This window comes from Monodelphis domestica, chromosome 1, assembly GCF_027887165.1.
Source record: "Monodelphis domestica isolate mMonDom1 chromosome 1, mMonDom1.pri, whole genome shotgun sequence".
NCBI classification, from domain to species: domain Eukaryota; kingdom Metazoa; phylum Chordata; class Mammalia; order Didelphimorphia; family Didelphidae; genus Monodelphis; species Monodelphis domestica.
In genome coordinates, this window is record NC_077227.1 from 187,686,257 (window position 1) to 187,699,635 (window position 13,379).

At 34.1% G+C, this 13,379-nt stretch overlaps 1 protein-coding gene across 6 annotated transcripts in view; it reads left to right on the plus strand.

Annotated features, from left to right (window-relative positions):
* MAPK6 (mitogen-activated protein kinase 6) overlaps nt 1-13,033 on the plus strand; it is a 42,946-nt gene extending 29,913 nt beyond the window's left edge. For 3 of the 6 annotated variants that reach the window (XM_001370136.5, XM_016427765.2, XM_056810204.1), the window contains exons 5-6: nt 9,002-9,203; nt 10,671-13,033. In XM_001370136.5, coding sequence (XP_001370173.1) covers nt 9,002-9,203; nt 10,671-11,772 — 1,304 coding nt within the window. In that variant the 3' untranslated portion in view covers nt 11,773-13,033. Of the gene's footprint in view, nt 1-808; nt 902-4,526; nt 4,721-9,001; nt 9,204-10,670 lie in introns of those variants that run through there. The other 3 variants (XR_001626156.2, XM_056810207.1, XM_016427766.2) reach the window with 3 other exon arrangements.
* Nucleotides 13,034-13,379: the final 346 nt, after the last annotated feature.

Here is a 13,379-nt window from a genome sequence, read left to right on the forward strand (position 1 = left end):
GTGGATTGAGAGCCAGGGCTTGGAAAGGGGGTCCTGGGTTCAAATTTGACCTCAGATACTTCCTAGCTTGCATGACCCTGGGTAAGTCACTTACTCCTCATTGTTAGACCCTTATTGCTTTTTTGCATTGGAACCAATGTACAGTATTGATTCTAAGATAAAAGTTTTAAAAAATTGATGTCCATCATTTGGGGATTGGCTAAACAAGTTGTATATGAATGTAGTGGAATATATGCTACAACACATAATGACTGAAATCAAGTCTAATTTTTTTAAGTCAGTAAATGTGTAGTTCATTTTAAGAAAACCTTTCTATGATTGACTATAGAGAAACATTCAGATGACTTAAATGAACTGATTCAAATTGAAGTTGAAGTTAACAGAAGCAGGAAACCAAGGAAATAGTGGCTATAACATTTTAAATGAAGATAACACCAACAAAACAGTGAGAGCTAAATGGTTTACAATTATAATGACCAAGTTCACACAAGAAGAAATATGACAAAGTATCATCCTTTCTCCCCTTGTTCAAAGAATTTTGTAAATAATAAAAATATCTGGCATTTGAGTAGCACTTTAAAGTTAAGAAGCATTTTACATGCCTCATTTGATCCTGACAAAATAACAGTGATGTGGATGCTATTATTACCAGCATTTTACAGATGACGAAACTAAAGCTGAGAAAAGTTAAGAGACTTGCTTATGGTCACCCAGATGGTAAATAAATAATTCCACCAGAATTTTTAGATATGTTGATTAATTTTGCTAAACACTTTTTTTCCTCCTCGTTTTTGTTCCTTGTTATTAGAGATTACTCCTTGGGAGTTGAAGAGAAGAGGGAGATTGGGAAACAAGTGATGCAAAACTAAAAGATAACACTAAAAAATTATTTTAAAAACAGGTACAAATCAAAGATACATGCTTTTATTTGACATTATTGGAAATTTTAGCAACTGTAGTAAGATTCAAAAGAACTTGGAGATATAACATTGGAAATGAAAAGGTAAAATACTAGTAGATGATATGGTATATCTAGAAAATCCTCAAAAAAAATGGAGATAAAAAATGAGTTCAAATCACAAAATTATCCATAATCTAAATGATAAGCCATACTCAACAAAACAAACCAAAAACTTATTAATAATAGATATCTCCCAAGTATTGGGGAATTTACTCATTTGACATGAATATGAGTTATTACTGCTAATAATAGTAAATAACATTTGTATATTACTTTAAGATTTACAACACACTTTCCCCACAACTCTCTGAGGTACATTATCATCTCCATTTTGCAGATCAAGAGACTGATATTCAGGCCAGTAAATGACTTGCCCCTTCTAAACAAAGCTTATTTAGTGGCACAGCTGAAGTGACATCTTTTAATGTGCATGAATGCTAACTAGTTTTGTGGCGTTTTCTTAGCTCTTGAGAGAAATAGTGACTGTCAGTTCCACAAAAATCTTAATACTCCAATTTGATTTTCAAGGATAAACATACAAAATGCATTTGTTTAAGAATGAAATTGTTCTTTCTGAGATCAGAAGGAGGAGGCACTACTAAAGCATTCATTCTTTCTCTATTTTTTAAGAGCAGAATGGAAAACTAAAGCTTTAGTTTTTGAAACACTTCTTTGAGCAAGCCCAGAACTCAGCATACATTCATTCCAATGTTTTATCTTATTTTTTTTAAACCTGTCTTTGAATCAGTACTGTGTATTGGTTCTAAGGCAGAAGAGTGGTAAGGGCTAGGTAGAGGGGGTTAAGTGACTTGTCCAGGGCCACACAGTTAAAAAGTGTTTAAGGATTCCAATTTTTAAAACCCCAAAAGTTAATTTGTGCTTTCTTTGGAAAATATTGGAAATGTCCAACTAAATTCAGTTAAATCTTGAAATATTCATTACTAGAATAGCAGGAAGGCTTAGATAGGAGGTATCTAATTTTGGGCAAGGGCCATAAACTTATGAGAGTTAGGGATACCCACAATTTCTGAAAGGCCATTTGTCAGATTGAGAAGTAGCAGCTTCATGTAGTAAAACAATCGCAGTTATCATGGGCACTCCTTACCCATCTCCAGGCATTTGATGATTCATTGATGGCTGTAGACGGTACAAGTTAGAATCTGTTCAAAATAGATATGCATATTCCTTATTTTTGCATAGTAAACAAGAATATTCCTTATTATATCTAGATGAATAGAGTTTCTTAATGTGTATGTCCTATATAAAGATATATTTAAATTTATCTCTATAAAATCAAAGAGTTGGAATGGATGAAGTCTAAATGGAAGTTTTTGGAGTGATGGGGTAGTATGGTCTGTCCAAATAGGCTTTGTAGATAATTTGTTAAGTTGTTCTTTCTCAATAAACAGGCGTTTAATTGATAGCCTGTCATTTAGAATCATAAATTTATATGAATGCTTGTTGAATTAAATTATTGTCAGAAGGTGCTTAGGTATCATTTAGTCCAGTTGCCCCATTTTGTAGATGAGCAAACAGGCCTAAAAGAGACTCTTGCAATAATTAATTAGGTAAGAGTTGATTAAAAACCTGAATTAAAGTGATAGCTGTATGAGTACAAATGTAATTTCAGAAATCTTTTGGAAATAGAAACATCACGACTTAGGAACTGATGGTTATGTGGAGTGAGGAGTTGAGGACAATTCCAAGGTTACAAACCTTCAACTGAAATAGGAAAGGTTTTTACAAAGGGAAAGTATGAACAGGGGAAAGAATGAGTTTGTTTTTTGACATGTCGATTTTGAGATGTCTTCTACATCCAGTTTGAAATAGCCAGCAAATGGCTGGTAATTTGTTACTAAAAATCATGAGAGAAACTGGTATTCTGTATTGTGAATCATCTCCATTAGAGGTGATAATTAAACCCATGGGAGCCAACGAAGGTTACTCAGAAGAGAATCTTAAGACAAATGCCTAGGGGATACTCATAGTTGGGGAATATGATACAGATAAAGAATTAGTAAAGAAGATTTAAGAAGTAGCAGAGAGGTAGGAGGAGAACCAGGACAGAGTAGTATCACTATAACCCAGAAAGAAGAGAACATTTCAAGAGGAGAGAGTGATAAGTATTGCCCTTTGCAGCAGATAGGTTGAGAAAGATGAGGACTGTGAAAAGATTCTCAGGTTTGGCAATAAGAGATAATTGATAACTAAGGAGAGGACTGGAACACTTAAGTTGAGTGATAGAGTAAGAAGTCAGTTTAAGTAGCAAAGAAGAGGGGTCAGCTAAGTAGCACAGTGGATAGAGCACTAGGTCTGGAGTTGGGAGTACCTGGCTTCAAATTTGGCCTCAGACATTTGCTATCTATGTGAACCTGGGCAAGTCACTTAAACCCAATTTCTTTGCTCTTCTACTTAGAGTTGATACTAGGGGTTAATAAAAGGATTGAGGGTGTCATGAGAAGAGAGGAAGTAGAAACAGCAGGTATAGACAACCTTTTTGAGGAGTTTAGCATTGAAAAGGGAGGAAAGATATAGCATGTTAGCTTGAGGGGGATGGTAAAGTTTAGTGAAGGTTTTTTTTAAGGATAAGGGAGACTTCATCATTTCTGAAATTAGCTGGAAAGGAACCAATGGGGAGGAGGTTTGATTATTGAGAATACTGTGTGCTTGAGAAAGTGGGAGGGAATTACATCATTGTATTGGTCTTAATGAGTAGGGGCAGTTAGTGCATTGTCAGAGACTGGGGGAAAGGAGAGAGTGGTGGATGATATTCAAAAGGTTTTGAGGTGAAGAAAATGAGAAGAGGATTATAACTGTAACCACACACATACTATAACCTGCATGCACAGTTTGTTGCTTCATTGGATCTGTGGCCTCATTGATGTGGATATACAGTATCAAAGCATCTTCTCATTTTCCCTTTTTTTTTTTAATCCATATTTTCTCCCTTTCTAGACTAATAATCTTACTGGGGGAAATGCCTGTTTGGTAGCCTGATTGACTCACTCTCAGCCTATTAGAGCTCACCTTGATAATTTGGTTTTGGTGCTCTCCCTATATTGTTCTAATATTTCTAACTCCCAACTCTAAGTCATAGATCTAGAGTGGAAAGGGCCCAGAGAAGCTAAATGACTTAGTTGTATGAAGTTAAAGTTTATATAGGTAATAAGTAGCAGTCAGGATTTGAAGTTGTATTTAGACTCAAAAGCTAGTGCTTTTTCCGTTATCCCAAATACCAGTTTCCATCATTGCAAATCAGGAAAATTCAGGCCGACACATGATACCCCCAGAGTTAAGAAGCAGCACCTCTTTACTATATACCTTCTTCTTCTATATATTTTGCCCCATTCCTTGATGAAAATACTAAAAAATTGTGGGGGAAGGGAAAAGGGGAGGAAAAAAGGAAAAAAAGGGGTTATTTAGAGGTTTTCGAGGTAACCAAATCATTCATATGACTTTTGGGCATAGGTATATGGGTCAATAGCTGTCACTATATTCTATCTAGGTCACCTTTTTTTGGTGGTAATAAGGTCTGAGATACCTTTGGTATCTTCCCCTTTTTCAGATACCTTGAGAATGGATACCTCAACACCCACAAACTTGTGTCGCCTCCAGCACGGACCACCTTTATGTGTGCTTGGATGAGTCCAGCTTCTTTTTCCATCTTTGTTTACTTCAGTGCCATTTCTACTTCCTCAGGAAGCACATCCAGAACTCTGATGTTAGAGTCCAAATATGGTCGCTCCACTAACCTTGATGGTGAAAAGAATTTGTTGTACAAATCTTTGTAGATCTTTTCCATTTTTCATGCTTGTTGTCCAATTTCAGTAAGTGTTCTCTGGACAAGCTTTCTGCAAACTGTTTTATGGGATGATCATTCTTAAAATCATATACTGCCCTCAGTGAGACTGTAGGAGGTTAAGAGTCTGAACCAGTGTTGCTGTTGGCTGCCATGTCTTTATGTTTGGCAAGGAGATCAAGTGGTTTTATGGGTGAGGCAGCAATGAGGTTCCTTTTGGTCTCCTTATTATGGTAATTGATTTACATGGGTCTAACTTCCTTTAGAACTTGTTATAATCTGTTAAAGCCAGTTCTTTTGTTTTCCATTTTTTAGCAATTGACAACATGTTTATATTAGGTCAGTTTGGAATTATTAAAATAAATACTGTATTTTCTTACTTTTCTTACTGTAATTTCTTATTGATTTGGTCTTTGCCCTAAGAAGTTGATAGTTTGAGTTTGCACAAAACTGATGATTCAAAATGAATTCTTATGATGGAAAATATTTTAAAAATAATAATTTCCCATCAGAATACAATCATTTTCTTTTTAAAAATGTTTTATACTCATCTTGTCCAGTGCCACTTGACTCTTAAAATATTTCTGATACTTAGATTTATAGCTTTATGGTCTATAAGCCCTTAGTTCTCATTTTGTACCTTTTTTTAAACAACATATTTCAAATTGTCTTCCCCTATTGAAATCAACAAATATTAAAGTATGTTGACTTAATTTGGAGAGTCTGGTTGAGGTTTTCAAAGAATTTGTCTACCTCCTAATCCTCTGAAACAGATATTGGCATAATTTTCTTCCTGGTTGTCTTTTTTTATGTCTTCATCATAAGCATTGAAATATGAGATTAACTTGTTTGAAGTTTTTCTTGTTGCCTTGGGGCACACAATAAAATCAACTTTGCCAGCCCCTTTATTTGCCTTTCCAAGGAAGGAACTTGTTAACTTTCCATTTAGCTACAACTTTCTTTTGTCTTGGTATCATTTTTGTAATGGGCAGGTTGGTGGTAGATAGAGTACTGGGTCTGAAGTCAGGAAGACCTAGGTTCAGATCTGGATTCTTAACTCTAGCTATGTGAACATGGGCAAATTACTTAAGCCTGTATCCTCAGTTTCCTCATCTATCAAGCTGGAGAAGGAAATGTCAAACCACTCCAGTATCGTTTCTAAGAAAACTTTAAATGGTCTCAGGAAAAGTCAGACATAATTATAATGACTGAAAATCATTTCTGTATAGTGAGATTGTGAAGACTGAGGTGATTTAGTACCTCCAGAATTACATCTTCTGGTTGGTCACTATACAGGGATTTCCCATGTAGAAAGCCAACTGTGTGGTTCAATGGATAGAGAGCCAGATCTGGAGACAGGAGGTCTTGGATCCAAATTTGACCTTGCTTAGCTGTGACTTATCCCCAGTTGCCTAGCCCTTACCTTCTGCCTTGGAAATGATTCTTAGTATTGATTCTAAGACAAAAGGTAAAGATTTAAAAAAGTGCCAACTATGCATCTTTAGAACCTTCTTATTTAGTTTGTAACTACCCTGTCACTGTCTATTTTGCAGGAGCCTGGACTGTTTTATGTTTTTGCTAATTTCTGAGTTGCCACTGCCAAGTAATTCATTAGTAAGTGGCTACCCAACTAAGTGATGAGTCTATCCCTACTCAGCTAGGCTTGTCCTTAGAAAGCAGAAAGTTCATTGCTTGAGACCAGATTCAAATTCTTTCCAAAGTGGCAAAATCTGGTAGAGTTTGCAGAATGCTAACATAATTTTTGAGAATTCAGGATTACCTTTGTGCTTTGAGGAAGCATTTGGAGTGTGACTATCTGGATCTGTATGTATCATGGATCAGATGGTGTGTTGATTTGCTTTTGCTTTTAACAAATTCTGCTCATGTATGCTCGTCTTTTTTTAAAATTAAAAAATATTTTATTTTTCCAATTACATGTAATTATAATTTTTAACATGTTTTCCCAAAATTATAAGATCCAAACCATCTCCCCACCCCCACCCCCCCACCCCGAGATGGTAAGCAATTTGATCTGGGCTCTATGTATTTTATCATGCAAAACACACTTCCATATTGGTCATTATTTTAAGAGCACCTCATAGAAAACCAAAGCCCCCAAATAAAACTGCAGATACACTGATATGAAAGATAATATGCTTTGATTTGCATCCAACTCCAGTTTCTTCTCTGGAGCTGGATAGCATTCCCAGTCTTTAAGAATTGTCCTTGGTTGTTGCATTGCTGGGAGTAGCCAAGTCTATCACAGTTGATCATCATAAATGTGTACATTTATTTATTTATATATACATATATATATAGTTATATATATTATGTATAATCATAAATTACTGTGTACATTGTTCTCCTGGTTCTGCTTATTTCATTCTGCATCAGTTCCTGTAGATCTTTTCAGCTTTTTCTGTAATTATCCTTATCGTTTCTTACAGCACAATAGTATTCTATCACCAACAATATACCACAATTTGTTCAGCTATTTCCTAATTGATGGACATCCTCTTAGTTTCCAATTCTTTACCACCACAAAAAGAACTGCTATATTTTTATACAAGTAGATTCCTTTCCCTTTTTTATGATCTTTTTGGGATACAGATCTAGTAATGGTGTTACAGGATCAAAGGATATGCTTAATCTCATGGCCCTTTGGGCATTATTAGTCTTTTGCTCATGTTTTATTGTCTGCTAATAGCTTAAAAAAACTTAAGGAAACATTGATACAATTTTTGGCAGTGAAAGAAAGAGTAAGGGAAATAGAACCATAGTTATAATGAGAAGCAAAGATTAGTTTAAGGTACAAACCTCTTTTTGAGTATACACAGGGTAAAAAAGCCTAGTAAGAGAAAGGAAAGGAATGAAAGTAAGATTCCTCAGGAATTGAGAAAGAAATGAGCTCTAGGTCAGTGGTGGGTTGATTTACTTTAAATAAGAATAACATCTTCCCTCCCCACATCAATGGTAAGAATGAGAAGATGGATTTTGAGACAAATTTAAGTTGTAGGCATAAAAGAAATGTGGGAACTTATACTTGATTAGTAATAAGCTTTCCAGTAAAATATTTCACATTTGTTTATCAGGACCTAAACTTGGAGAAGTGTTTTAAATGGCCTTTTGTAATATTTTTGGCACAAGGATAGTTCTTTATTATCCTGCACTTTGTCTTAAATCTATTTGTTACATTTAAACAGGCCTCTGACTAGTTATATAGATGTTATAGAGAACTTGCTAGGAGAGCAGCGAGAAATTAATAATAAAAGGATTACTGAGCTTAGCTCAGTAATTGAAACAGTGCAGTATACATTGGTCATGAAACTCTTCCATGATTAGTCATCATTCTTGAATTAGACTATATGGCCTAAGACAAAGAAAGCAATCAGAATGGTTTCTGGCATAACTGTGAGACAGCTAATGGATTAGGTGAAAGTTAATCAATGATTGGCATGGAAGTAATGATAAGGTGGAAGAAAAGCACCAACTTTAAGACAAATATGGGTGTGCTCTATGATGTTTTCAAACATACCTTAGTGTTGATGTATCAACCCATGACCCTGTTGATTAATTGATTTATTGATGAAAAGGATCCCTTTTTCTTCCATTTCTACTTCTTTTCTCTTTTAATTAACCATAATGTGGAATTGAAGTATTTTTTAAGTATTTGTTTTTGTCAAATTTTGTATTTTTTTAAAATAGCTTTTTTAAAAAAGGAGGGGAAACATTAAAAATTTGACGTAAGAGTAAGTTAGCTTTATTTCATATGGCACCCTTGTTTTCTTTGGCCTGTATGTAATTTGTCTTAATGTGCAAAGAAAGTTCCCCATTCCTGCTGTTGTAGCATGAAGTATTAAAGAGTATTACACTTATCTGTCATTGTATGCAGGTATATATTCCGGCATTGAAGAACCTTTCTTTCTAAGCGTAGTTTAGGTATCATCTTCTTAATCCCTGAATTGAAAATATTCTTTCTTAAAATGTTCCTAGAGAATTTTGTTTAGATCTCATCTTTCCTCTCTATTTTGTCATACATGTCATATCTTCCCAGTTCCCTCTTTACACTCTTGTAAAATATCAGTATTTCAAGGACAGGGATTGTCTTTTAAAAAAAAAATCTTTGTGACATAGTATCTTGTACATAGTAGGTGCTTACTACATGTTTGATAAATCATTGAATGTGTTTTTCCTACCCCCAAACTTCACTTTTCTTAAAAAACCTTTTCTTTTATCTGTAGCACTGGACTTCCTGGAACAAATTTTGACATTTAGTCCCATGGATCGATTGACCGCAGAAGAAGCTCTGTCCCATCCTTATATGAGCATTTATTCCTTTCCAATGGATGAACCAATTTCAAGCCATCCTTTTCACATTGAAGATGAAGTTGATGATATTTTGCTCATGGATGAAACTCATAGTCATATTTATAATTGGGAGAGGTAAAATTGATGATTTTATATTAAACTTTTATAGTTGTCATTTATTTCTATGAACCATAACATAATTACATTTTTACTAATGAGTTTTTGTATATCAGTGCAGAAGTTGTATTCATAAAGGCACCATCTTTTTATCTGTATTTCTTAGTTTTACCCTCCTGGCAGATTGTTTATCTTTAAATATACTGTTTAAATACCATATATTTAAAATATGCCATTAAAAATGTGTACTATTCTTCTTAAGCAACCTTGTAGAATTAAAAAAATTAAATGCTATTATTTTAATATTTCCTCAAAATCTTTTTTCATGCTTGATTAGTATTACAGAATCCTTTGAATGGTTTTGTTTTCCTTTTAAATTAAGAATTCGGTGATAGGGTGTGGGGAACAAAAGGGGGATGCAAAACATTTTTAAAATTCCATAGTACAGCAAATAGAGATTTGGAGTGGGGGGGGGACCCCAAATAGCTACATTATAGCCTAATCATTAGGCTTTTATGTATATAATTACATTTTGGAGGATGAATTATTTTTGCTGTGGTATAGATATACATATCCAAATCCATTTAATATTAGAATATGTGTCTAGAAATTTTTTTTTCTTCACTGCCTTGCTTATGTTTTTTAGTTAGGTTTATTTAAGTTTGTTATTTAGGGGGGACTTTCAGACTAATGGAAATGGAAGATCATAGGATCCCTTTTTAAGATATTATTATTTATGGGATGATTATAGCATAGTCCTGCCAAAAAGGGGAACAATGGCCAAAAAAACACTTAAAGCCTCTCCAGCCTTCTGATTTTTATTATATTTCCTCCCCACTGATTAAGAATGAAAATATAGTAATTAATATGCTGAATTTATGTCATTTTTAAACATTACTTTTTTCCTTCATTGTTAAGTCACTAAGTTTATAGGGTTCTTTTTCTAGCTCTGCCATTAAATGTGACCTTGGGCAAATGATTTAACATTTCTGGAGTCCCAGTGTCCCCTTATGTAAAATTATGCCTTATTCTTAAGCAGCTCAGAGTTCCCTTCTGGCCCTCAGATTCCATAACCACATTTTACTTGATTCCATTTTGTGATGAACAGCATGCAAATTGGTAAAATTTTGGCCTGATTTAGAAGTGCATTCTTTATCATAGTTTTTGTGGGTTAAGAACAGATAGGAATTGTAGTTAAAAGAAAGCCTATCTAAAAATTATATTGCTAAAAAATATAGATCTGTAAACCTTTAAGCAGAACATATATTCATTGGACTTATGTTGCATTTCTTTCTGCATGGACAGGTCTTATCTCCCTAACCAAATTATAAACTCCGAAGGGCAGGAAATCTTGATTTTTATATCATTTAGAGAACTCAACACAGATTTTTAAAATTCAGATACTTAATTTGTATTACCTGTATATTCAAATATTTAATGAAGATGATTTGCATAAAGATTGACCCCAATATTAATTTATTTCAGGTACCATGATTGTCAGTTTTCAGACCATGACTGGCCTATACATAATAATTTTGATATTGAAGAAGTTCAGCGTGACCCAAGGGCTCTTTCTGATGTCACTGATGAAGAGGAAGTCCAAGTAGATCCTCGAAAATATTTGGATGGAGATCGTGAAAAGTATCTGAAGGATCCTGCCTTTGATACCCATTTCTCTACTGAGCCTTGTTGGCAATATCCAGATCATCATGAAAACAAGTATTGTGATCTGGAATGCAGCCACACTTGTAACTACAAAATGAGGTCGTCATCATATCTAGATAACTTAGTTTGGAGAGAGAGTGAAGTTAACCATTACTATGAACCCAAACTTATTATAGATCTTTCTAATTGGAAAGAACAAAGCAAAGAAAAATCTGATAAGAAAGGCAAGTCAAAATGTGAAAGGAATGGATTGGTTAAAGCTCAAATAGCTCTTGAGGAAGCATCACAGCAACTGGTTGAAAAAGAAAGGGAGAAGAATCAAGGATTTGACTTTGATTCCTTTATTGCAGGAACTATTCAACTTAGTTCACAACATGAGTCTACTGATGTTGTTGATAAATTAAATGACTTGAATAGCTCAGTGTCCCAACTAGAATTGAAAAGTTTGATATCAAAGTCAGTAAGCCGGGAAAAACAGGAAAAAGGAATGGCGAATTTGGCTCAGTTAGAAGCTTTGTACCAGTCTTCTTGGGACAGCCAGTTTGTGAGTGGTGGGGAGGAATGTTTTCTCATAGATCAGTTTTGTTGTGAAGTAAGAAAGGATGAACAGATTGAGAAGGAAAACACTTACACCAGTTACTTGGACAAGTTCTTTAGCAGGAAGGAAGATACTGAAATGCTAGAAACTGAGCCAATAGAGGATGGCAAGTTTGGGGAAAGAGAAAGTGAGGAGGGTTTTCTTAACAATAGTGGGGAGTTCCTCTTTAACAAGCAGCTTGAGTCTATAGGCATCCCACAGTTTCATAGTCCAGTTGGTTCACCACTTAAATCAATACAGGCTACATTAACACCTTCTGCTATGAAATCTTCCCCCCAGATTCCCCATAAAACATACAGCAGCATTCTGAAACATCTGAACTAAAACACTCAGCAGACAGTTCTTTTTGTATTCATGAAATGTGTTTTGTCTTTTTTATTACTAGTATAAGTCATTTTTTACTTGAATCAGACGGTGTCATTTTAGTATGGATTTCATTAGTTCTTGGTTTTTAAAATCCAGAATTACTTTCTATACATGAAATAGTTTTCATTTTAAACTGGCATGTCATTTGCACACAAAATTAAAGAATAGAGCAAAATAATGCAATGCAGGAGGAGACAAAAGAAATGCACTAAGCCAAGTAAAAACATTCTCTCAGTAAAACAGTTATCTGTTTTACAGGAAAAAAAAATCTTGCCTTGAAATTTACACAGTGAGACTGTACATAATTGCATGAAAATATCTATTTTTTTCCTAAAACATTTTTCATTCATGAGTATTTTCAAGTTTTTTCATACTGTACACATTTCTTAAAACACATGATACCAGCAGCAACTGAAAATGAATGCCGAATTTGGTACACATGTGTTATCTACCTCAAGGTAACAGAAGTATGTGGCAAAACATGTACCACCCATAGTGCTTCACAATATGCACTTCTATTTAGCCAGCGTTATTATAGTAACTTCTTAATAAGAATCATTCACTGTTTATAAGTGTTCTGGTATGCATTCTTTATAGTGAAGTGTTAATATACCACATCTTATTTATTTTAGCAAATCAGTATATTTTCTGTATTTAATTATAGAAAGTTAACTTAGTTTTTTGAAATTTATTTGCAAATAAAGTTTTTCCATTTGGCACTATGGTTTGTTGCCTACCTAGCTGAATATTATAACATCAGCTTGTTCTGAGGCTGTCCACGTACTCAATTTACTTAAGTGTTCATTTTAAGTAAAGCGCTCACTGTGTATAGGAATTTGTATTTTGGAGGTGCTTGATCTATCTACAAAGAAAAATTAGGAATTACTTTATTATAAAATGCTCCTAGAAGTCTTAATTGTGTTTATTTTTTAAAAAATTGTAATGTTAGACTTGTGTGCATGGACGTAATTAAGGTACATCATTATTGTAGGTTAAAAGTTGTATATGGTAAGACATATTTTGTTTTTACTGTATGTTTTTACTGAATGATCTATTCCCCATCCCAAAGCAAGCATGAATAAAATTAGGTTAAATGTAGCATGTGGCATCTCAGTCTCTTGAAAATTCATTTCACCTATTTTATTTTATTGAATACTGTCTGTATCCTTGGTTAACCTGTTTAAAGAAAAGGATGAATAAAAACATGGCCAGCAAAAAATGGTTCCTGTTTCACTACTTAGTTGATTGACTTTTGCAGTGAAATGTATGGTAGAATCTGTTTCTACTTGCAGTGAAATGTATAGCAGAATCCCTTTCTACTTATAGGGCCAAAATTTTTAACTGATTATTTTAAGTTGATTTGATCTAAAAGGTTTAATGGGAAAAATGTTCTTACCTCAAGTAGAAGCCACATGTTGACTTAAGTCAGTATGCCTTGTCACTTAGTAAGGAATTAATAGGCATTATTGATGTTTGTAGTTTAAACTAGATCACCTATGCATACTGCATAAAACATACATGTATAACTGTGTAGACTGCAGCTTCTCCATAACTGATATCCTGAG